Source organism: Paramisgurnus dabryanus, chromosome 7, assembly GCF_030506205.2.
Source record: "Paramisgurnus dabryanus chromosome 7, PD_genome_1.1, whole genome shotgun sequence".
NCBI classification, from domain to species: Eukaryota; Metazoa; Chordata; class Actinopteri; order Cypriniformes; family Cobitidae; genus Paramisgurnus; species Paramisgurnus dabryanus.
Genome location: NC_133343.1, coordinates 30,075,462 through 30,099,975, shown reverse-complemented (window position 1 = coordinate 30,099,975; position 24,514 = coordinate 30,075,462). Strand labels below are relative to the sequence as shown.

General features: G+C 37.9%; 1 protein-coding gene across 3 annotated transcripts in view; it reads right to left on the bottom strand.

Annotated features, from left to right (window-relative positions):
- Window positions 1–24,514, bottom strand: part of cbfa2t2 (CBFA2/RUNX1 partner transcriptional co-repressor 2) — a 35,933-nt gene that overhangs the window by 6,753 nt on the left and 4,666 nt on the right. For 2 of the 3 annotated variants that reach the window (XM_065272397.1, XM_065272398.1), the window contains exons 2-4: window positions 6,592–6,735; window positions 2,250–2,491; window positions 2,074–2,163 (exon numbers count right to left, since the gene is read on the bottom strand). In XM_065272397.1, the coding sequence (XP_065128469.1) occupies window positions 2,074–2,163; window positions 2,250–2,491; window positions 6,592–6,735 (476 nt within the window). Of the gene's footprint in view, window positions 1–2,073; window positions 2,164–2,249; window positions 2,492–6,591; window positions 6,736–16,963; window positions 17,220–24,514 lie in introns of those variants that run through there. The other variant, XM_065272399.2, reaches the window with a different exon arrangement.

The following is a 24,514-nucleotide window of genomic DNA, read 5'->3' as shown; positions in this document are numbered from 1 at the left end:
CAGGGTTCATTTCTCCACAGACCCGCTGAGGCTTTAACTCACACGAACACTCCAAACAAACCTGAAGCATCTGTTCGACATCACTAAATCTTCTGTTTGCTATTAAACCCAAGACCTCGGCTTTTACTAACATCACCATCGAAACGGTCTGTAAATCATTCGGCCAATGTGAAAATCGAGATGAGAAATGATTTTCAAGACTAAAAAGAGGTCACTTCTTTAAACATGTGAATCTAAACATTAATAACACACATAATACATCTAACAGACGGTGTTTTGTTAAACCATTTGGCTAAAGTTGACAGGTTACAGAGAAGCTGTCGAAAGGTGGTTTGATACCTAGATAAATCTGAATGATCTCCATTAAACCTAAAGCTCTTTAGTAATCTACATCTGATTCATATGAATGAATCAGTTCATTTGAACAGGTTCAGTGAAGCTTGACTCACTGATTTGTTTATAGTCATCGCTCAAGAGTACTGCAGACATCCTTAAGCATTTTTTAGTTTTTAAGCATTTTTTGCAGTTAAATATTTAGTTAAATTCTGTCACTTTGTTTATTCAGATACATTTATCTTCTGATTTATTTGTGTATCCGATGCCACGTTTATAATTAGTATCAATGATTTATATGAATCATATTTACAGGATTTAATAGCATTGTTTCAAAACAGAGCTTTAAACTATAAAAACACACATACGGGATAAAATACATTTCTTTTGTTAAAAAATACGTTTTAAATATATGCCAAATACATTTTGTAGAAAGTAAAGCTTCATTGAAATTGAAATATATTTAGTTTTAACCCTCATATATTAACATAGATTTCAAAATGTATTTCAGAGGCAACAAATATATTTTAATTTTACAACCAATAAGGCAATAAATATATTTTTTTCTTGGACAGAACACTGTATAAAAGTTTGTATAAAATATATAAAGTAGGCTATGTATGAAATGTAAAATTATAAGTATATTTCTGCAGTTGAAAATATATTTAATTTTAACCTTTTCAAACTTGTTAACAAATAGGTTTGTTACATACAAAGCTTTTATTCCAATGCAATGCAAATATAAATGCTTTAAAATATATTTCAAAATATACAGAAAATATATTTCAGTCCATGTAAATTTTGACCATTTCTTGTATATGTTGAAATATATTTAAAATTATGTATATGTATCCTGTATTTTATGTCTTGGATTTGATCAGTATTTCTTAGTTTTAACTTAACCCTGTTCTTTCTCACATATGTTGCCTGTCATTCATAATCTTTAACTTTTCAGAATATCCAGACAGCCGTGTTAATTGTGATCAACTTCACACAGACCCATAAAAGATTTTGTGTGTTTATAGTCGTGTTTCACCCTTTTGACCGCCTGAACGTTTCTGAGAAAAGAAACACTAAACTTTACAGACACGCCGTCATAAATTACCGACAGAAATATGAACTGCATGTTTTTTCTTTTACTCTTTTAAATTTTGTACCATGATATAACCGTCACATACTGACTTTAATAAATGATGAGATGATAACCTTGAACAAAAAAAGTAAATCAAGAATAAAGCGGGGTCTTCATTTACGCTATTTCATAGTCTGGCTATGAGTAATCCACTTGTAGCCAAAATAAATTTGAATTTGGTTACATGTCATTTTTGCAAATAACTTAAGATGAGATGTGTGATATTCAATCTTGTAAGCAAAGTCAAAAGTGATTACAAACTCTTTGCTTTTATTTGTTTATTTCATTTATTTTTGGGCTACAGTTAGACATCCAATACATTTTCACTGAGAGCTCAGATTTAGCCTCGCTTTGCCTAGACGTCTTGCCTGTGTTTGGGCGCCTACCAGACGTTTTTTAAACGCAAAATGCTTGCTGACTTATATCATTTCCACCACTTCAACAATCCAGAAAGAAGATGAAAAGTTAAACCTGAACTTTCTGATTCTTGTTCCCGATCTTGTTCAGCAAAATTCAAATAAAATCAAAATAAGTTTCTTTAAAATGTCATATTTTGTCGTCATACAGATGAGACCGAGAACTAAATAATTCCTTTATTAGTCATTTACCTTTAAGAAGGGAACGACGAAGGGTCTTAATGGGAAGTTTGTGGCTTTATGCAGTCTGGAGTGAAACTCTTCAATGGTGACTGTTGAGTTCTGTAAATCACAAGAAGAAATGAATTCACCTTAAATCTGACCAAACTACACATCTGAACTTGACTCGTAACATCTGAGAGACGCACCACAAGAGCGAGCACAAGGTTTCGAACGCTCTCTCCGATCTCAGGTGAGATGTCATTGCCAAACTGTTGTATCGTGGTGAGAAATCTCTTCAGTTTGCTCAGCTGTCGAGCGCCGCAGGTGGCTGGAAGCTGCTGATTGGACAGCAGTGAGGAAGATGAAGATGATGGTCCATTACTGTAGCGTTGAGGTGGAGATGGGATGGCGTTGAGGGTTGGCGGGGAATTATTCATCCCATGGGTCACTTCAGGAAAGAGGAAATGAGGTTAAAGGTGAGTACTAATAAAAGCACGATTATAGAAAGAAAAAAACATTATTTAACCCCTTACATTCTGCGGACCCGCCAGTGGGTGTATATATATATATATATGATAAGTTGTGGAGCACAAAGTTTTCTGTAAAATTAGATTTTTTTATCAATTTACTCTAAAGTATGTGGGTAGATGACTCTTTAAAATTCAGGCATGCAAAAATTCAAATTATATCGCAGAACACAAGTAGATGAGGAATATTCATTTGTACCTATTTTGTATTATTATTCCATCTGGCTTCAAGATGGCGCCTATGTATGCGGCTGGCCGTCTGTTGCTCCCGGCTGTATGGATGTTTGTTTTGTTTTTATTGATTGTTTTAGAAGCTGCAGACTCTCTATTGGTGTATGATCGCCAGACTCTTTTTAGCATTAGATCAGCGGTGGAAAACACAGCGATCTATAATATTAATCCGGATGGAAACAACAATTCGCTCCCCCCTCCGCTATGTCAACTACCTGCTTACCTGTGTCGGACCCTTTGCCCCCCTGTGAGAAAGAAGCGATTCAGGCGCCGCGGTAAACGAGGTGGTCTGTTGGTGAAGGTGAGGACTTTGGTGGCTTTGTTTCCAAATGCCGACCCACGCTGGATTTTAGCTGAATCTGATGTGGATTGTTGCCGGTACCTGCCTCGTCGCTCCTGGGTTCATGCCTATAAGTGGTTGGTTCCTGTTATTGGCGTGGAGGAGCCCTCGACTATGTTTTATCGGCCTCCCCGTCCTAGAAGAGGTGGTGTGGATGCCTCTCTCCTACGGTCCTTTGTTTGGGAGCCTCCGACGGCAAAAGTGTCAACTCCGGTGAGGGTAGCCTTGGTGAATGCTAGATCACTAGCCAATAAGTCGTTTATTGTAAATGACTTTTTCACTTCCAAGGATCTGAGCATGTTGTGTGTGACGGAGACCTGGATCGGCGTTGGTGAGTCGAGCGTGTTTTCAGAAGTTCTACCGCTGAACTGTACTTTTTTTAACTCTCCACGGCTCACGGGTCGAGGAGGTGGAGTAGCAACTATTTTTAAAGATCACTTAATTTGCCGGCAGCTGCCATCTTACTCCTACACCAGCTTCGAACTCAATATTTTTGAAATGAGTCTCGGCTGTCCAGTGCTATGTGCTGTTGTTTATCGTCCTCCGAAATATAACAAAGATTTTATTAATCAGTTTTCTGATTTTCTGGCTGGTATTATGCCTAAATACGATCGGATCTTAATTGTTGGCGATTTTAACATTCATGTGTGTTGTCTAGCCAAGCCTTTGGCTACAGCTTTTTTAAATCTTGTAGAGTCTTTCAATCTAACTCAGTCCGTGGCTACGGCTACTCATATAGGTGGACATACATTAGACCTGGTCTTATCATATGGCTTGCCGATTGATAATATTGAAGTCTGTGATTCTATTATCTCTGACCATTTGCCTGTTTTATTTGAGGTTTGCTTAACGTGCGACTCTAAAGTGCCTGCTCCAGCACGTCGCCGTCGTATGATTAACCCCTCAACTGCTCATTCTTTTTCTGAGGCTTTTAACGCCATTGATGAAGAGTTTTCTATATCATCAAAGGGACTTAACACCAATGAATTAACGTCACTGTTTTCCTTGACCTGTCAAAGGATTTTGGACACTGTGGCCCCTTTTAAGACAATACGAGATAAACCTAGAGCTCAACCGTGGCTAAATGCTACTACCCGAGCTGTGCGGCTGGAATGCAGAAGGGCGGAACGCCGCTGGAGGAAGGACAAATTGCAGGTTTCATGTGATATTTTAAAGGAATGTTTAGCTAAATATCAGAAAACTGTTAGATCTGAAAAATCTAGGTATCTCTCAGATGTCATCTGTAATAACTCACACAAGCCAGCTGTGCTGTTCAGTACTATTAACTCTGTTTTGAACATTTCCCAAGCTACTTGCTTGGAGCCCTCGGATGAAAAGTGTGAGAAATTTTTAGATTTTTTTATTAGTAAGATTGAGGCTGTTAAAGCAAACATTTCTCTGCCATTAATGTGTGTATCTATCCCCACTGAGTGCCCTGCTGTTTTTGATCGGTTTGAAATGGTGTCTTTGGACTCTTTGAATGAGATCATTTTGAAAATGAAACCATCTTCATGTGGGATGGATATTGTTCCTCCTTGTCTTTTAAAAGAGTCATTTGAATCCATTGGTCCAAAAATTGTAGCAATTATTAACAGTAGCCTTATTTCAGGAGTTGTACCAAAGTCTTTTAAACATGCAGCTGTAGAACCAATAATTAAGAAATCAAATTTGGATACATCAGTACTGGCTAATTTTAGACCAATCTCGAAATTACCATTTATCTCTAAATTACTGGAAAAGGTTGTATTTAGGCAATTGAATTCATATCTTGACTTAAATGGTATTCATGAGGTGCTTCAGTCTGGTTTTAAATCACGACATAGTACAGAAACTGCCCTCCTGAAGGTTTTTAATGATTTGCTACTTGCCACTGATTCAGGGGACTGTGCGATTTTACTCCTATTGGACCTCTCGGCAGCATTTGATACGGTAGACCACAAGATCTTGATTGCACGGCTAGAACAATGTATAGGCATTAAGGGTACTGCACTGGCATGGTTTAGATCTTATTTGGCTGAAAGATCATTCTCAGTTCATGTTGGTGACTTTGTCTCCTCTACTGCTTCTCTTACGTGTGGGGTCCCTCAGGGCTCCATTTTGGGCCCTATTCTGTTTTCTCTGTATATGCTCCCTTTGGGACAGATTTTTAGGAAATTTGGCGTTTCTTTTCATTGCTACGCAGATGACTTACAAATTTATCTGCCTTTGAAATTAACAGACACCTGCTCATTGGTTCCTCTTGTACAGTGTTTAGAGGAAATCAAGGCATGGATGGCAGGAAATTTCCTTATTTTTAATGAAAATAAAACAGAAGTTATATTGTTTGGGCCAGGGGGTAATTGTAAGCCAACAGATTTTGAACTTGGTGAACTGAATTCATTTGTGAAGCCTCATGTAAAGAACTTGGGTGTTATCATGGATTGTGAGTTTAAACTTGAAAAACAGATTAATTCTGTAATTAAATCTAGTTTTTTCCAACTGAGACAACTCACCAAGGTGAAACCTTTCCTGTCTTTTAAAGATTTTCAAAGAGTTGTGCATCTTTTTATCTCCAGTCGCCTTGATTACTGTAATGGCCTCTATACAGGTATTAGTCAGGCTTCTCTCTCTAGACTGCAAATGGTCCAGAATGCGGCAGCTCGCCTGTTGACAGGCACACGAAAGCGGGATCACATCACTCCCATTTTAGCGTCTCTCCACTGGTTACCTGTTCACTACAGGACACAATTTAAGATTTTAGTACTTGTTTTTAAATCTTTAAATGGCCTAGCACCAAGATATCTCTCTGATATGATCAATCTGTATGCCCCGACAAGAGCACTTAGGTCTGCTGATCATTTGCTTCTAGTTGTCCCACGTGTTAGGTTGAAGAGCAGGGGTGACCGAGCATTTGCAGTAATGGCACCGAGGCTTTGGAACAGCTTACCTCTCTATATTAGACAGGCTCGAACTCTTCCTGCTTTTAAATCGGACCTAAAAACTTATTTATATGGTTTGGCATTTGATGCTATGTGAGAGCTGCATTTTTTATTGTTTTACTGTCTCTTGATGTTTTTCTGTTATGGTGTTAGCTGTTTGTATCTTTGATATTTTATTCTGCTTGTGTACAGCACTTTGGGGAACACTTGCTGTTTTTAAAAAGTGCTTTATAAATAAACTTTGACTTTGACTTTGACTTTGTTTTTATAAAATAGTAAAAGTATACTTTGTCCCTAGCTTTTATTCTTCTTTAGTTTACTATTAAAACTGCAAATGATGTCACTCATCTATAGGAAACCTGCTGTATCTTTGTTTGTAAGTCAACTTTAAATGTATCTGTTAAATGACTAAGGGGTGTTTTTTTGGAAAGGGCTTAAGTTTAGTCCAAGACTCTCAATCTCAGACGCGATTTATAGGAAGGATCAAATTAATTTTGGGATACAAATATGAGTGTGTATGTGCGATGCTTACGTGCTGTGGTGGAAAACACTGCAGGTCGCGGGCCGCTGGGGTTTACTGAAGGTAATGGAGGCATAACGGACACCGTTGGTCTTGAATGAGTCTTTCCATCCACTGGGGAACCGGGCATGGCAGGAACCTTCTTCTCTACGCCGTCTGAAAATGAGAGCCAGACAAGGAGATAGAGATTGACATCTTATTTTCTTTGCAATCATGAACGTTTTCGTTTTGCTTGTTTGGAAATTTCCATTAAAATCGAATAAACTACATTCAGGGCAAAAGAATCTGTGATCTCATCTAGCCTGACGAAACCTCGCCACAGATAAAAGTGCATGTGATTACAATCTAATAACTCTTTGAGCAGATCCATCTTGTGTTTGCATCATGACATTATCATCTTTTCCAACATTCCCAGAAGCACAAACACCAGAGATGGAATTGAGATATTTGCAGGCACACAAACGGCGCCATTGTGTCTCAGGCAAAACAATTAACGGCGCTTCGCATTGATATGCAATCGATGCATTGATATGCAGCTCCGCTTTAAAGAAAGCAAGACAATCCAATTGAATCCAAAGCCTAAAATCTGCATACATTGTCAGGCTATCCAAACCAGAGACTTAACCGATATGTAGAGACCTCCCTTACTAAACCCATCATCTCCTTTCTGCCGGACACCAGATGTTTTCTACTCCCAAACAGCTGAAGTGCAAATGAAGCAGGTTTTGTCCCGGGGAAGAATAGATCATCATTGAGCCGGTTTGAGAATGAAGAATCGGGCCATTTCACGCTCGCTAACTAGCCTTCACAAAAGCCGTCAAGAGCTAAACGAATACTCGTCGCCTGTGAATGGGCCACCGGGCCCAAAAGTCGTAGATCAGAGGATCTTTTGTTCAAAAAGAGCCGTGAGAGCACTATCGGCCTCATTCTGAGTATATCAGACCGCCGAAACTACTTTTACAAAGACGACTAATATACCCACACAGATCGAGTTGTCAAAGGTCATGAAACGCTTCTTACGGGACGACTTTTCATGCGCGGACGGGCTTCTTTCCGTGAAAAGCCTGTTTTGTTTAATGTTTATTCATGGGAAGCTAATGCAGTGAATGTGTTTCTTCTTGAGGGATTAATGCCTATAGTTTTTAAATGGGGCTCTTAACTTAACAATGAAATGCAAGGCAGATTTTAATGGGATTGTTAAAGGCGCCCCAGCCAGACCGAGCCCGAGATGTTTCATGCCAGACGATAGAAATGGCATGCATACGACGACAGAAGACAATGAATCTCACGACGAAATGTCTGAATCATATTTCACCCAAACAATTATTTTGACAAAACAAAACATTTTTTTTGCATGATGTTACCAATTTCTCCTCCAAATTCAATGCATCATTGCATTTTCTATTGATATTTTATACATTGCAGTCCTATGCATATGTTTGTTTTTTTACATCACAGTAATTTACACAATGCAAAACAGCCTGTATGTCCCTGCAAATTATAAAATCTTATTTTTCTCTTTAATTTTTGGGATGAGTTTTGCAAGATTCACCTATAAACAAAACCGATCTTTCTTATTGTGAACTACAAACAAAGAGGCCAAATGAAATCATATTCATATCCCACTGAACGAAACGGCCGCAGTCACAGGTGCGACACACTTTTACAAACACGAACACACAAATCTTGTGGTTCACTGTAACACCTGAGCCCTATGTTCTGGGTCCTTCAGGCGCACCTTCTTAACGCCTGACTGAAAAATCACATGACATCTTTTTTTATGTACACCTGTTTCCTTCCTAGGAGGCAGGAAGAGAAGAACACGGACGGACGGCGAGAAAACAGGAGAAATATGGAGACAGGAAAGCGAGCCATTTGGGTTTATGCCACACCGTAGGATGTACACAAACTCTCTCCATCCGCCTTCTGTTAGCAGAGATTAAACCTGTGGAGATCTACAGCACAACCAACAGATTTAACATAGACAGCCAACACACAGTTTCTACTATATCACTAATAAGTGCAGAATTGTGAAGCTTGTAAGACATACTTTAGAAATGAAAGATCTGACTCATAGGCCATGTTATGTTCGCAAAACAGCTGATATACTGTTTCCCAACGTGATCTCATGAGAATACGCGTGTATTTTTAGGTTAAGTATGGTTGTACCAGACGTACATTTACTTATGTTTTCATACACACTGAAATATATAATATCGACGTGTTGACAGGACTAATACGTTAATTATTTACATATTAACAGCTTTACAGACGTACACATTTGTATGCATTCCTATTCATAAATATTAAAATCACAGGCATTGGGGTTTCTTACTTATATTAATAAAATGTTTTCAGTCATATTTATTTATTTAAAGACAGTTTACTCATTTACCTAATGAAATGTTCATGACTTTCAGATAATTACACAATATTAAACAAGACTAAACTTAAAACCTTAAAATCAATAACATTTCTGTAATCATTAACCATTTTGTAATATTTAGTGGGTTTGCCATGACACACAAAAGGTGTTTTAGGCTACGTTTACATGGAAACGATCTGAAAAGAAAACCCAAAAGTGGCGTTGCGTTATCACTTTTTATTCCGCGTTTATAAAAGCGTTTTGAGGGGGAAATCTGTGTGCATTTTGCGTTTTTAAGCCCACAAAACGCCATCACTGTGTAAACGAAAGGCACATCCGATTAAATATTTTTATGTTTTCACCCTCGAGCGTTCATCAGCAACCATAAACGTCAAATCTGGCGTTCGTTATGGATTCAATTTTAAATATTGTGCCTCGTGAAGCTTTACGACACATTGCTTTACAGCAGTGATATCAAAGCTCATGTGCTACGTCACAGATTTACGACATTGCCGTCTTTCAATCGATGTACTTTTGAAATTTGAAATGAGCTACCCAGTCTCACGAAATTTCATGATATAGTCTCGTAACTTTTTGATTCTTTTTTCGTGATATTGTCACAAATTTCCGTGTTTTTTTGTGATTGTATCACGAATTTCTGTTTCTGTGTAATTGTCACGTATTGGTTATTCAACTGCTTTTTCCTATTTTCAACCCTTTGGTTTAGGGTTAGATTTGGTGTTTGCGTTAGAATGTCACTTTAAGTATTGGTTTATACAATTTTTTCAAAAACCATTGTCACCTGGCGTTAGGGTTAGAGTTGGGTTTGGGTAAGGATGTCATTTTATGTAAATCTAATCTAGATCACAAAAAAACGCGAAAAATTTTGTCAATATCATGAAAAACAGCAATTCCTGACAATATCACGATAAAAGAATCAAAAAGTTATGTGACTATATCATGAAATTTTGTGTGACTGGGCTGGAAATGCGCGCCTTGATGAAGAGAAGCCGAATTAACTTTTCGTGGATTTAAAAATTTAACTCCAGAGAGGGGTAAGACTGTTAGCGGCTAAAATATCTTTTAAATGCTGTATTGTTACTAAACTTTTCCTATACATTTCTTTCCATTACATTGCAGAATATTTTTGTATAAAAGTGTTTGGGTTTAGGGTAAGGTTTGGTGAAGGGTTATGGTGGTAACACTACAAATAAAATACTCAAAGGGAAATTATACAGCAGCTTTTTTTGTATGAAAGATTGTAAATGTTTTACGTTTTGTAGCTGTAGAAACGTAATAACGCTACGATTAAATGACTATTGTATTAACAGTGAGACCAGGCTGTGACCACACATGTATTAAATGTTAGATTCATGTTTTATTCATGGGCAATAACTGCTAATTTGCCATTTTAGAATGAACAGAATTAACCAATATTAGCCTGTAGTTTCCATGTCCGTGGAAAATGAACGATTTTTGGAGACATATGGCAGGTGTAACACCTTGGTTATCCTTCACTGAATACAGACCATGAGGCAGAAATCATTTTTGCTCTCCACCTGTGACCATCACATTTGGGAGACGAGCGCAGTAAACACAGTTGCAAACACGCAGCTGCGGCACGAATCTGAGCAGGTGCGCTGCGTGCTCATCAACCTGAAGAGTCAGACAGAGTACACAGGTTTGTTAGCACAGCTAGAAGATATCTGTCCTGATCGATATTGACTCACATGAAGCAGACGTGCAGCTTCCCTAAAGATCACCACCTGTTACAAAACCATAATACTGTATGTAAGAAATGACAGCTTAAAAGATCACTGCCAAAATTTGGAACCAAATTAATATTAGGGGTGTAACAATAAATCGATATGGATCATGCATTGATTAAAATTCTAACGATAGGACGCCTCAATGCCACACATAAAATATCGATATGGTACCTTTATTTTGACACTCTCCGTGTCCTCGTTCTTTTTTGACGTAATGTCCATCTAGGTATTCCCGCAAAAGTGCGCATTTTTGTTTATTTCCGTCTGCTAGTGTCAGCAAATGAATGCAATGCCGCAACAAATAATAATAATAATAATAATAATAAATAATAATAACAATAAATAATAATAATAATAATAATAATAATGACTGCTATTGGATGCAAATTGTGGGTTTGGAAATATTTTGCATTTTGAAAATGGATTGGACAAACAGTTTGGCAGAAAACCTTTGCCAGCACCAGCTGAAACAATAAAGACTTTGACTGTTGCCATCATAAGATTGATTTCATGATGACATTTTTCTCTCATTATTTATCTTTTTTTATTATAAAAAAAATGTTTTTCTTAGTTTGTTGTTGTAAATGATCGAAAAGTTACATTCATGTTATATATTTGGGTTGCATTCTTAAGTTATTAAAAATGGGTTTGTAATATTAAGGTATTGATAAATTAATCGAATCAAATCGTAATTGCATCAAAGAAACTTCTGATGTATTGCAAAGACATGTCTGATTTAATTAAGTATATACTGTATGTTAAAGATTACCAAATTAACCTTTACTTGTACTTTTCCAGAAACTTATAAATGAACCCGAGCTGATTTGGTTGTGACTGACTATATAACCAAACCCATCTGAATAAAGTTTACTCCCCCAAAAAACATTAAACGCTTAAGCACAAAGGATCAATTTAAAAGCCCGGCCTGTCTTTGTTTAAAATGATATATGAATTTCCATTAAGAGCGCCTCAATGCAGCTCGGCTAAGTGTTTAGAAATCATTGGAAGGCCGGGGACAAAAGCATTGAAAGCATCGTCCCGCCTCTGGCCACAAGAGCAGCGAAACAGACCGACGTGGGGGTTGAGAAAGATGCTTCGAGTCACGGATACAAAAGGGTTAAGCTATCAGATCATTATGTGTGTTGTGTCCTTCTGTTCCTCCACCATATGGAGCTGATGGGGTGCCAGAGGACAGCTGGATTCTCCAACAGTCACCTGTGGTCCAGACCCACAGCAGAACAAAAATGATGACATTTATTTCATATCTCAATTAGACACCGGAAATTCATAGAAAGAGAGCAAATTTAGTTTTGATCTCAAAGAAAAATGTTTTGTTTTCTCATGAGCAAAATCTCTCAACAGCATTTTAAATTGAAGATGCCATAGGTTCGATTTTTAACATCTCTCATTCAATTCTTTAAAAAACGAATAATTTTTAACTTTTACTGTTTGTGTCTGTTGTAATTCATGCAAATGGATTTTAAGAGAATAATCAGAGTCAAATTTGCTTAACTAGTTACTTAAACTTACTTAACTACATATAACTCCAGTCCAGTGAGTCTCCTGAGCTATGAAAGAGCAATAAAATCTTCCTTTGGGAAGGGAAAAGGAAGAAAGAGGTTTGACAGAATCAGAGAGAGCAAGAGAGAAAATAAAGGAAGGCAAAACAAAAGCTGCACCTGGTGCCTATCAGTCCAAACACACGTTGACAATACACACACATCTGTTCCTCTCTCACTGTGTGCATGCATGCGCGTGCGTGCGTGTGTGTGTGTGTGTGTGTGTGTGTGTGTGTGTGTGTGTGTCAGCAACAGGTTAAACCCTTTGAGCATGTCCACGAGAACGCAATTCAGTCAAACCATTGAAGAAAATGACTGGGTTGTTTGTGATCATGTGTAGCCTAAGGGTACCTTCCCTTGGGACCCATGAGCCCAACTTTCAATTTTTTTAATAAGAAATATCTTACACCAATGCGTATTAAAATGTTTATCTATGCTACAGGACTATATATAATATATTAAAAGAGCTCTCTTAACGATCATACAAGAACTGCTTTTAATATCCTCTAAATTTACGTCCTATTTAAAGAATGCTTTGAAAAAATTTGACCTTCTTATTGGTTGACGTATTAAGATATTCGTTTGCTAGTTTTTTCACTTATTTTCTGTAACATAAATAGAGCGCAGTTACGTTGTAATACTATTGATTTGAAACTGTGGGCAAAAAATAGAGATGCACCGATATATCGGCCACTAATCGGTATAGTCAGAAAATGCTATCTTTAGAATTTGGTTAATATAACCACCAAACTATCGGCAGATATCAGACAGAATAATCAGCCATGGGCATCAGTGGAAAATTTAATTTCGGTGCATCTCTACAAAAAATGAATAAATACAAACAAAATGAACAAACAAACAAACTACAAAACTTCATTAGTATTTAAGGATCTTTGTGAAGTGAATTGGGTCAGATTGTGTGAACACAAGGTCAGAGAGACTGAAGCATGACATTTATCTGAAATATTGGTCAAGCAACATCCGGTGCACTGATATCCGGTGCAGTGTGTAGTCTAAAGTGATCGCTCATCAATAGCTTTATCCACTCAATGAATTGCTGCCCTTCTGACCTCAGTGGGACTGATAATTGATTGTCTGACTAATCAATCACTCAGCAGCTGCTCTGATTGGCTCATTCAGCTTCATTATATTTAGACTGCATCACATGATAACAGACTGTTGAAATATTCATATGAAATGATCACAGGGCTGCTAAAGCTTTTGACACTGATCTTTCCTCTGTGTAGTTTAGTAGTCAAAACCATCCAACTGCATTCACTCACTCATTATATTAAACACCTGCCAAAACTTAGTGCTGTTGTGCTACTAAAGTACCATGGTATATACTGTACAAATTCCTCTATGTACCACTTTAGTATTTTCACATGAGAGCCGCGTTTATTCTCCAATTGCTGGATGTTGAGATTAAACGTCTCTATCTAGAACGCTCTGGGGCTCTCATGGGACCCCAGTTAGGACCAAAAAGTGCCATCAGGGGTCATTGAGCCTCAGCCACCCATCGCTACGACTTCATAGTGTGCTATGATGTCCAATAGACCCTTATTACCCGGCCACACAGGAGGTCAAAGGTTTTAACGGCAAGCCATTGGGAGAATGAGGGACAATGGTTTGATTGAGCGCGGGCCACACACACAAACCTCCGTCAGACGAAACAGTTAAACGGTTGTTTTAGTGCTAATCGCTTGGATCAATCGCTGTCTTGATGACACGACGACAGTTAGCGTAGCTTTGGCTAATCTAGAACTTCCTGAATGTGACCTCAGCAGCTGCTTTATGGATGTGTCTGTGTCTGTGTGGCTGCGAATAGCTACTGTGACAGTACTGTAGTATGGTGATAGTATCAGTTATATTTCTTGGATTTGTTTTGTGACGGTCCTGTAAACTACGATGGTATGCTGCTTGGAATCCTTTTCATTTATTATTTGGCTGTTTGGTGCATGGTGACATTTGGAAAATCTGGGCATGGATTAATTATGGGTCATGACATAACCTAGCAGGGTTCCCACACCTTAGTTAACTTCAAATTCAAGGACCTTTCAAGGACTTTCCAGATCCAGTACCCTCAAATTCAAGGACTAAATGTGGGACCGATTTCAAGTGAGAGCAAGGTTACATTGTGTTATCTTTTAAGATACATTGTTACAGTTCCCGTTCGAGGGAACTCGCGCTGCGTCACTGCTGTGACACTTTGGGGACGCCTCCAGTGGTCTGAATGTGTATATCAAATTCAACCAATGGTGAGGCTTAATGACAAAGACAGAGTGACGCGGGAGTCAGGAAGTATATCGCTATCTGAAATATTGCCATGGATGCCGTTACAGGGACGCAGGAAGTATGGCAAGGGAGACGCAGCGTCTCGTTCCCTTCACAGTGAACAATAGTTAGATACGTAACCCAAGATGTTTTCATGTGTCAAACACAACTATGCAAAAAAGCTAACAGTTTAGTATGTGTGCTTAAAAAGTCTAGATGTTATCCTACACTCCACAGGGAATAATATGGATTTTTTTTCCATAAAATAAAATAGAGTACTTTTAAAGACCTGTATCTATGTATGTATATTTTCAAAAACTTCCCAGGGACTTGAATCCTTTCCCCCAGATTTACAAACTTTTAAGGATTTCAAGGACCTGTGGGAACCCTGGAAAGTGCTGACAGTAATACTCCATTCCTAATTTTACTATTGTTTTCACTATTGCATGGCGGCTTTTTTTACTTGTATTGAATTATCTTTATGTTAAGCCGGTTATATGGCGTTTGATGACCAATATTCATGGTGGGAATAAATTTTGTCCCCACCGGGGATAAAGAATAATTCATAAGCGAAAGGATATAAAAACCAGGGGGGGGGAATAATCCCCCCGTCCCCCAGCAAATCACACCCTGGATATTTACTATAGTACTAAAATGTGTGTATGATGGTGCTTATATGTACTCTGCTTTCAAAAACATGGTACTAGATGTCTAAAATAACATGTTAGTACTATGGTACTGTACCGTGGTACTTTCATAGTTATTTTTGTTGAAACATAAACTAGGTAAAGTATTAAAGTACCCCATTAAAACTGTGTTGAAATAAAAAGTGCCATGGAAGTAAAAAACACTGAAGAAGATCAAGCCCTACAAAAGAAACACACTCACACACGCTATACTGTCAGTGTGATGTTGTGCAGTTGTGTTTTCTGGTGTGTGTCTGTCAGATCTTGGCTGTAGATTGTGTTAAGGTGATGTTGAGCAGACCTACAGAAACACCCAACACTCAAAGACGCACATTAGTCTCTGAACACAGTAAGACATCCAAAGCAAATCCACCAAAATCTCTTTCATATCTGTTGATTCTGGACAGCAATAAGATGGAGAGCAAATGATCCGGTCTCATCTTCAAACCTCAACCGTTTTTACGTCATTCTCAGATTTGCAAAGTGTATGATTTCAAACATTTCTTCTCAAATTCATCCAACCATGAATGATCTGAGTATTTGTGCTATCCACGTACATTTATACTTCTATACTTTTACTGTAAGTCAACAAATGTCTTGCTTAGGAGAAATAAAAATAAAGAAATGAGAAGACCAGCAATGCTCACACTTTAAAGAGACACAACAGAGAAGGTATTGCTCACGTTCTCTTTCATAAAACCTACATTTCTCTATATGTTCACCTTTATTCAATAGTTAAAAAAGTCCTTAACAAACACACACACACACACACACACAAACACACACACACACACGCATGCACGCACAAACACAAAGCTCTCCATCCTCTCCTCCAGCTGGCATCTTATCACAGCTCTACATTCTGAAGTGTTTGCCACGTGGATTTGGTGTGAACGTTCACACACCTTATCACGATTTATCATTATTTTAGAGTTTAACTCTAATACTTCATTAATATTACATAAATAAATACAATATTCAAATATTATAAAAATTGCATTATATCAAAGTTATCAACTTTCCTTTCATACTCTAAGAAAAGATGTGTTAATTTTTTACACATTTTTTTTATCTTATGTTATGTAACACATTATGTGTCGTCTTGTGTTAAAATAACACACAAGTTGTTTAAAAGTAACACAAAATGTGTTGTTTTTAACACATTCGTTTTAAGAGGGCACTTTTATGAACCTTTAGGCTAGATAGATGGATAGACTCTAAAAAATATTGAGTTGTTTTAACCCAGGGCTGTGTAACTATTGGACAGAACACGTTTCTGGGTTAAAATGACCCAAATGATGGGTTGTTTTAACCCAACTGCTGGGTTGTTTTAACATGGTTGATTTACAATAACCCAGCAGTTGGGTAAAAACAACCCATTATTTGGGTCATTTTAACCCAGAAACGTGTTCTGTCCAGTAGTTACCCAGCCCTGGGTTAAAAACACCCAATATTTTTATCTATCTATCTACCTATCTATCTAATGTAGCCTAAAGGTTCATAAAAGTGCACTCTTAAAACAAATGTGTTAAAAACAACACAATCACACACTAAATGCATTGATAGATAGACACTAGTGTAGGTACAAACACAACAATCCCATAGCTGCAGTGTACATGCACAAAGCTTTGCATACAAACATGAAGAAAACATTCAAACAAAATCCGGAGGAACCCGAACCTCCACAAACCGAGAGCTGAAAGATTTCAAACACACACGAATCTCACTCACCTCTTCTCAGTGACGATTCACTCTCACTCGTGTCTTATTCCAAACAATGTAAATCACTTTCCTTTGGTGTGTTTGTCTCTCTCTCTCTCTCTCTCTCTCTCTCTCTCTCTCTCTCTCTCTGTGTCTCATATGTGAGGCATGTGTCTTAAACTCCCTCACATATGTGAGTTGTGCAGTCTGAATCCTTCCTCCTGCCAGTGAGACACAGATGGATTCCAGATGGGATCAGGGATTTAGAAAGTCTTCCACGCCTCTCTCTCTCTCTCTCTCTCTCTCTCTCTCTCTCTTTCACAGTCTGCTGCATATCAATAGTCTCTCTCTCTGTTAGTGCTGTCTGCAGGACTGATGTCACTCCCCAGGTCACGCCCACTCTATGGCTTCTGGCCAATCACCTGATGAGCTATTGAATGCATTGAGGCAGGGAAGGTTGCTCATTAACATAACTAACTGCTCTGGCAGTCAAAGGCTAAACACAGTGAATGCCAAGTGATGGGTTGAGAGGGATTAAGTTATCCATAACACCTCAAGCTACTAGTCTGACTTATTTACAACTTAAGGTACTAGTGCTCGAATCCCTACTGGATATTTACATAGTTCGGGAGATTCAATCATGTTTTTGCTAACTTTGTCTCAGATGTTTCTCATAAATCCCAAGAGGGAAATAAATATAACACAAATGAGGCAATGGCTGACACACAGTTTATGTATCCACATATACACATATACACTCAAAATTACCTTTTTCTAGATTAAATAAAGTCATTGATTTGAGGAGTGAATTGATTGATTAAACTTAAATATTCAAGCGCAACAAAGGAATTTTACAGTGAAACTGATCGATTAACCAATGTGGTCCAATTGTTTTATGTCTGTATCAATATAATATCATCACATCATGTAAGACCACCACCTGTGAATGTTTAAACATCTCAAATATCACATGAGAGGTAGATAGAGTGATGTGAATGGGCTTTGCATCCAACTGAGTGCATGAATGTGAACACCAGCTCAACTTCATTTGCATTTAAATACAATCTATAAAAACACTACACGCATGTGAAAAGAGTGAGAGTGTCCATTACACCACATACAGAGAGACGCTAGAAGACTCTACAGGAGTGAAATGTTGACTACATTTACACATCTGGCAGATGCTTTTATCCAAAGTGCATTACAAGCGACACATTTTTATCAGTATGTATGCACGGGTTCAAACCCATAACCTTTTGCACAGCTTACCCAATAAGCCATAGATGAGTACTGTAGTCCTGTATAGAAATGTTTACTACATATACATTTATAAATTTGGCAGACGCTCTTATCCAAAGCGACTTTCCCCATACATCCAAAAATACATTTCTCTGGCCAATATATGCTAAATACATTTTGTAAAAAGTACAACTTAATATATTAAATGATTTTAAGGGGCAACAAATACATTCCTAATTTTACAACCCATTCCAAAAAATATATTCACCCGGCCAAAATATTTGTATAAAATGTGTACGCATGCATGAAATATTAAATTATAAGTATATTTTTGCAGTTAAAAATATATTAAATTTTTCTTCCATTGCGACGTAAATATAAATGCTTTAAAATATATTTATTTTTAAAATATATTGCTACAAAATATGGCCAAAAATGTATTTTTCCTTTTTTTCATTTTAAAATATATTTCAGTACACATATTTTCAGGCCATTTTATATATATTTTAAAATATATTCAAATTATGTTTAAAAATATATATTTTTGGCATATGGGACATTGCATTACAAGATAAATGAAGATGCAAAAGCTGCTAAACGGCACTTTCGTCAAACCTGAAATAATGATTATAACTAAATGCTCTCAACACGTACTATCCGTTCATCAAAAACTTTCCTTCACATTCACTTAATCCCCGTCTCAAGTAGGCATGGGCCGGTATAAGATTCTGGCGGTATGATAACCTTTAGCAAAAATACCACGGTTTCACGGTGTTACGGTTTTGCCATTGCAACACTAAAATGTGTTATTTTTTAAATGCCAGGTAAAAATAAAGCCTTTAAATTATAATATGCTTTCAAAAAATATATAATATTTTTGTAATGTATATTAAATGTAAACATCAAATCAATCACATGACTTAATGATTTAATGAATTTTGTATAAACACAGCTCATACCTTGGAGACGGTATCACAGAATATTTCAGTGGTTTTGAAACCTTGACTGTTTAAAACCTCGGTATACCTTGAAACCGGTAATCGGCCCATGCCTAGTCTCAAGTCATTCAGAAATACAGTTTTTAGACAGAATCCATTAAGATTCTGGTTATTTTGGTGACCACAAAATAACCATGGCTTTCAAAAACCTTAGTTAAACCAGGATTACTGTAGTAAAACCACACTTTTGCTAATAGTAATCAATACACCAAAAAACAACACGGTTACTACACTTTTACCACAAAAAACATGGTTAAAGGGATAGTTCACCCAAAAATGAAAATTATTAAGCCCCATTCCCTTCCATAGTAGAAAAAAGAATACTATGGAAGAGAATGGGGCTCACACACATTCCTCAAAATATCTCCATTCATGTTAAACTATAGTGAACTATCCCTTTAATTTTCGTAAGGGCTAAGTGTCTTAGTTTGGCAACATTATCATTAAACTCTACTGGAATAAACTGAGGTTTAAATCTTTCATTTCTTATTTATTTTCTATTTTGTGTTGTTGTTATGTTGCTATGTCCTGACAAATTTGATCCGATTGAACTGGAATCGATCGGATCATTCAGTTCCATCTGTAGGAGGTTTCAACCATCTGTTGATGTATTGCATCAGGGCGGCAGATGTGAGTGCACACACACACACACACACGCACACACATACACACAACTGTTTCAAATCCACATTCAATCTGCTCCACACCAAAATCTCTTTCCAACCACTTCTCCATGTCTTTCCCTCTGTGTGTGTGTGTGTGTTTGTAGTGGCATTCCTCGGCCCGACTCTCGGCTCCAGTGTGTCTGGCCCGCTGCACGCCTGGGAGCCATTAGTTTAAGTAAAGCCCGACACACACATGAACTCACAGACGGGGTGTGTTTGTGTGTGATTTGGGAGAGAGTGCATGAAATCGTGTGTGTGTGTGTGTATAGGAAGGGGTTTAGTTTGGGTACAATAATCCCATGATAGCAGTTTTACCTGGCACAGCATCTTAACACAAGGCTGCATTGAAAATCATTTAGACTTGTGACATTAATAAACAGAGACGGAGTGCTCTGACTTTAATGTGAGCTTACTAGCATCACTAACACTTGGTTAGTTTATCATCCCCAACACTTGTGTATCCGTCTGTATGTGCAGTTTGTGTACACACAAGTCTGTACTTACAATTTATTTGAGTCGTGTCACGAGCTCTCTGGCAACTTTACCCTAAAGTTTCCAGTACTGGAGCCAAAAGGTGAGACAACACGATGCACACACAAACACTTTATATATACCGTAATATAAGCGAACCGTAATACAGTAACTGTACACATTACCGACACTAAACATGATGTAATCGTCATGTTGGTTAAAGCTATTATTTGACTTCAAGTTTGTCCCCTTGAGTAAATTAGTAAACAAAAACTATAACTGGGCTGTGTTTGAAATGAAATACAAGTGTACTGCATACTGTGAAAAAGTCACATGACCTCACTACAGTGCACTTCATTTTAAAGGGCCGGTCACACGAGACTTTTTGTTCCATTGCCTTTAATTTATATGCATGCGAATGCATCAGACCGGAAACACAAGATTGTGTGACGGAATGTTTAGGTATTTTGATATTTTGCATGTGCGAATTCGTATTGCGTGGAGCGTTGTGACTTTTCTCTCTACAAAGCCAATGATTATATTGACGAACCGCTCCCCGTCCGACAAATATTTGCATGCTCAAAGTGTGACCGAAGCTTAAGTCCTGCATGTTAGGGTAGTGACACACCAAACCGATGCCAACATAGTAGGGCGTCTCACATTGCCCGTGTGTTGGCAGCGTCTGGGTCCAAAGTTGCGCTGGCACACCAAATGTTCGGCAGACAAATATCACATCATTGTGCGCCTGCGTAAGAAAACTTTCCATACCAGCAGGTGGCAGTAGTTCCGAAGCGGAAGTGACTCCAGAAATACAAAACCTAAACAAAGCAGCTCTCGCTTACCATTTTCACACAAATCTCACACACCACAGATGAATTTGTGATAGTTCTGTCTGTATTGTATAATGAGTAGTATCTTTTTAAAATTTTCACTTATTTGACAAATATTTGCATGCTCAAAGTTTGACCGCGGCTTTAGTCCTGCATGTTAAGGTAGTGACACACCAAACCGATGCCAACATAGTAGGGCATCTCACATTGCCGTGTGTTGGCACCTTCTGGGTCCAAAGTTGTGCTGGCACACCAAATGTACAGCAGACAAACATTACATTAGTTGTGCGCCTGCGTAAGATAACTTTCCATACCAGCAGGTGGCAGTAGTTCCAAAGCGGAAGTGACTCCAGTGATACAAAACATAAACAAAGCAGCTCTCGCTTACCATTTTCACATAAATCTTGCTCACACAGACGGATTTGTGAACAATGAGTCGTATCTTTTTAAAATATTCACGTATTTGAATGAGAGATGCAAAAATGAGAGCAGTCTTCCCTCCTGACTTTGTCGTTTGCTTGCTTCGTCATTTCCATTTATGATCCGACTCGTATACAAGCGCCACTGCCGATTCAACACAGGGGATAGCCAAAAAAAATAGGCTTAGTGTGTACCGAGCTTTAAACTTGCAAGTCTGATCAAATAATTAAATCGCCATGAAACAGAGGTAGCACTTGTCTTATTTCCCCGTGGTGACGTATATCCGAGTGAAATGGATTTTGAAATGAAAAAAAATTAGGGGTGGACCTGAATTTGTTTATTGAAAACTGATTGGATTGTTTGAAGTTGGGTCATGTTGCTATTTGTTAATCACTGCAATCCTTTCCCAGGCCCTGCCCACCTGCCACACCATATGACCGGAAGTAAAGAGAGATCATTTCGAGGAGGGGAGGAGACAGATAGAAGCACACACTGCTCCATACCAAAGAGGTCAAATCCAAAACCAGATCTGGTGAAGTGTAAACAGACTCCAAACTATAATTAAACTTTCTATTGGTTATAAACACAAAACATACACACGGCCTCATTTCATTTACAAATAATCCATATACAAATAATCAATATAAAGTGACACCAAAAGTATGAAGACATTTATGCTTTGTGTAGAAATGTCCGAAAATCATTTCATGACATAACAAAATACCTACATGCACTAAATATCACCTTAAACCCAGCTGCGTTTTTAAAGAAAGACAGAATTCAAAGTAATCACTTGATGTTGATATCTAACGCCGTGACATTCAGGCAGTTTAATAAGCGCCTCTGGTGTCCAAATGCTCAGAAGATGATTTTTAATGCCCTGTTTAATGCATTTGTTGGTTAATCTTTGCCCCAAGTTATCTGTGCTTTCGAAATGAATCGGATCTGAAGTTTGTTGATGATATCGGAGGATGAAAGCACAGGAAAGATAACACTGGATTGGGAAAACACAGGAAGGACAATGTAAGCACTTGGGAAGATACAAAGAGCTTGATGTGTTTGAACGTCAAGTGCAGGACCCTCGCTTAAGGAAAAGTAATACACGACGACAAAAGTGCATGATGCATACCGTGCAACATATTCTGCATACTTTTAAATGTCAAACAAAACGAATCTGATATGATGACTATAACCAGTATCGATATGTCCAGTGAGAAAAATGCTTGAAAACGGGGTGAAGCTTGTTTTGGCCAGCGTATGTTGCTTGTCATGTCTCTCGCTCTCTTTCACCACACCTGTGTTTTATTCGGAACGCTCAGTCCGTTTTTGGACGACCTCGAGGCAAGAGAGCAGCTGTGTTATTGGCACACACACAGACTCATACACACCTGTGTTTGCAGGTGGTTCTCTTGCTATATGAGATAACACCTGGAGAGAGAGAGAGAGAGAGAGAGAGAGAGAGAGAGAGAGAGGGGTGGGCGAGAGAGGGATTAAACCCACGGGGCTCTAAACTCTGTATACTAAGGACTTAATTATAGTTGTGCAGATAAGAGAGCGAAAGGAGATATCACTCTGTGTGTGTGTGTGTGTGTGTGTGTGTGTGTGTGTGTGTGTGTGTGTGTGTGTGTGTGTGTGTATGCATTCCCTGAGGTTGGATTGCAGGATCTGTTCTGGCTTGTAGGGACTTTTTATTCCCACAATCCCTCTGGCATGTTTACTAGTGTTGGGATGTCCTGGGTTACGTCAGAAAAGAAGCTTACTACAATGTATACTGCCTACTACTTTCACTCCAAGGCATTTCAAAAAATATTCACGTCATTCAGCACAAATTTCTATAAATCGTTTTTTCATGTCCGTATCACGACTTTCTTTTTCGTGTCATTTTATGTATTGTTTTCTACTTTATTTTATCATTGTCTCTTGGGGTTAGGGTTAGATTTGGGGTTTGGGTTAGAATGTCTAACAGAAAGTCGTTCTAACCCCAAGCGAAAATGGTACAAAAAAAGAGAAAACAAATAAAAAAATAAAGTCATAAATAAAATAATGTCATGCTACAGACACAAAAACTATTAATAAAAATTTGTGCTTATTGACGCGAAAAAGAGCAGATAATCGTGTCCATGATGCTACGTACACACCAAACGCGGGGCATCGCGTTACTCGCTCTAGATTATTCGCGGGATTTAACTTCGTGTCATGCAAATTTTTCACTCGAGTTGAATATTTTCAACTTGGGCGAAGACGCGTTTGAGGGGAATAGCGCATTTTCATGGTAAACGCGCCACCGATATCGCGTCATCCACATCGACCCACGCGAGGACGCGTCTAATTGCTTCTTTGCATTGACTTGTATGTTATCTACTCACGCAAATCATTGAACTCGTGTCTGGTGTAAACCCACAGTAATAAATAAATCTTGAAAATGCCTTGAGTTTGGGTTGCTTACACAGTGTGATTATTTTGCATTTTAAAAACAATCAAAAAAACTTCGGTAACACTTTATTTTACGGTGTCTTTGTTACACATGTTACATGTAATTATTATAGTAAAAACAGTTAATTATGCATAGTTACATGCAACTAACCCTAAACCAAACCCTAATCCTAACCCCAACCCTATAGTAAGTACATGTTGTTAATGGTTATTACTTAGTACTTAAATGTATTATTACACTGTAACAATGTTGCCGTAAAATAAAGTGTGAAAAAAACTTCTTGCAGTCCGATGGAATAATGAGTCAAGAAAGATGTAAAAATCATTTGTCACAAGGTCAGGTTGAGCGCATTGCATTGTGGGATCAAGTGTTCTGCTCTCATGATAGACAAACAATGACTTGAAAGGCTGATGATGAAAGTTATATTCAGAGAAGTTCATGGGAGAAAAATTATAGCTGCTAAACTACAAATACAGAAAAAGAGAATCTCATTCATTCATTCATTCCTAAGCACAACTGGCAAC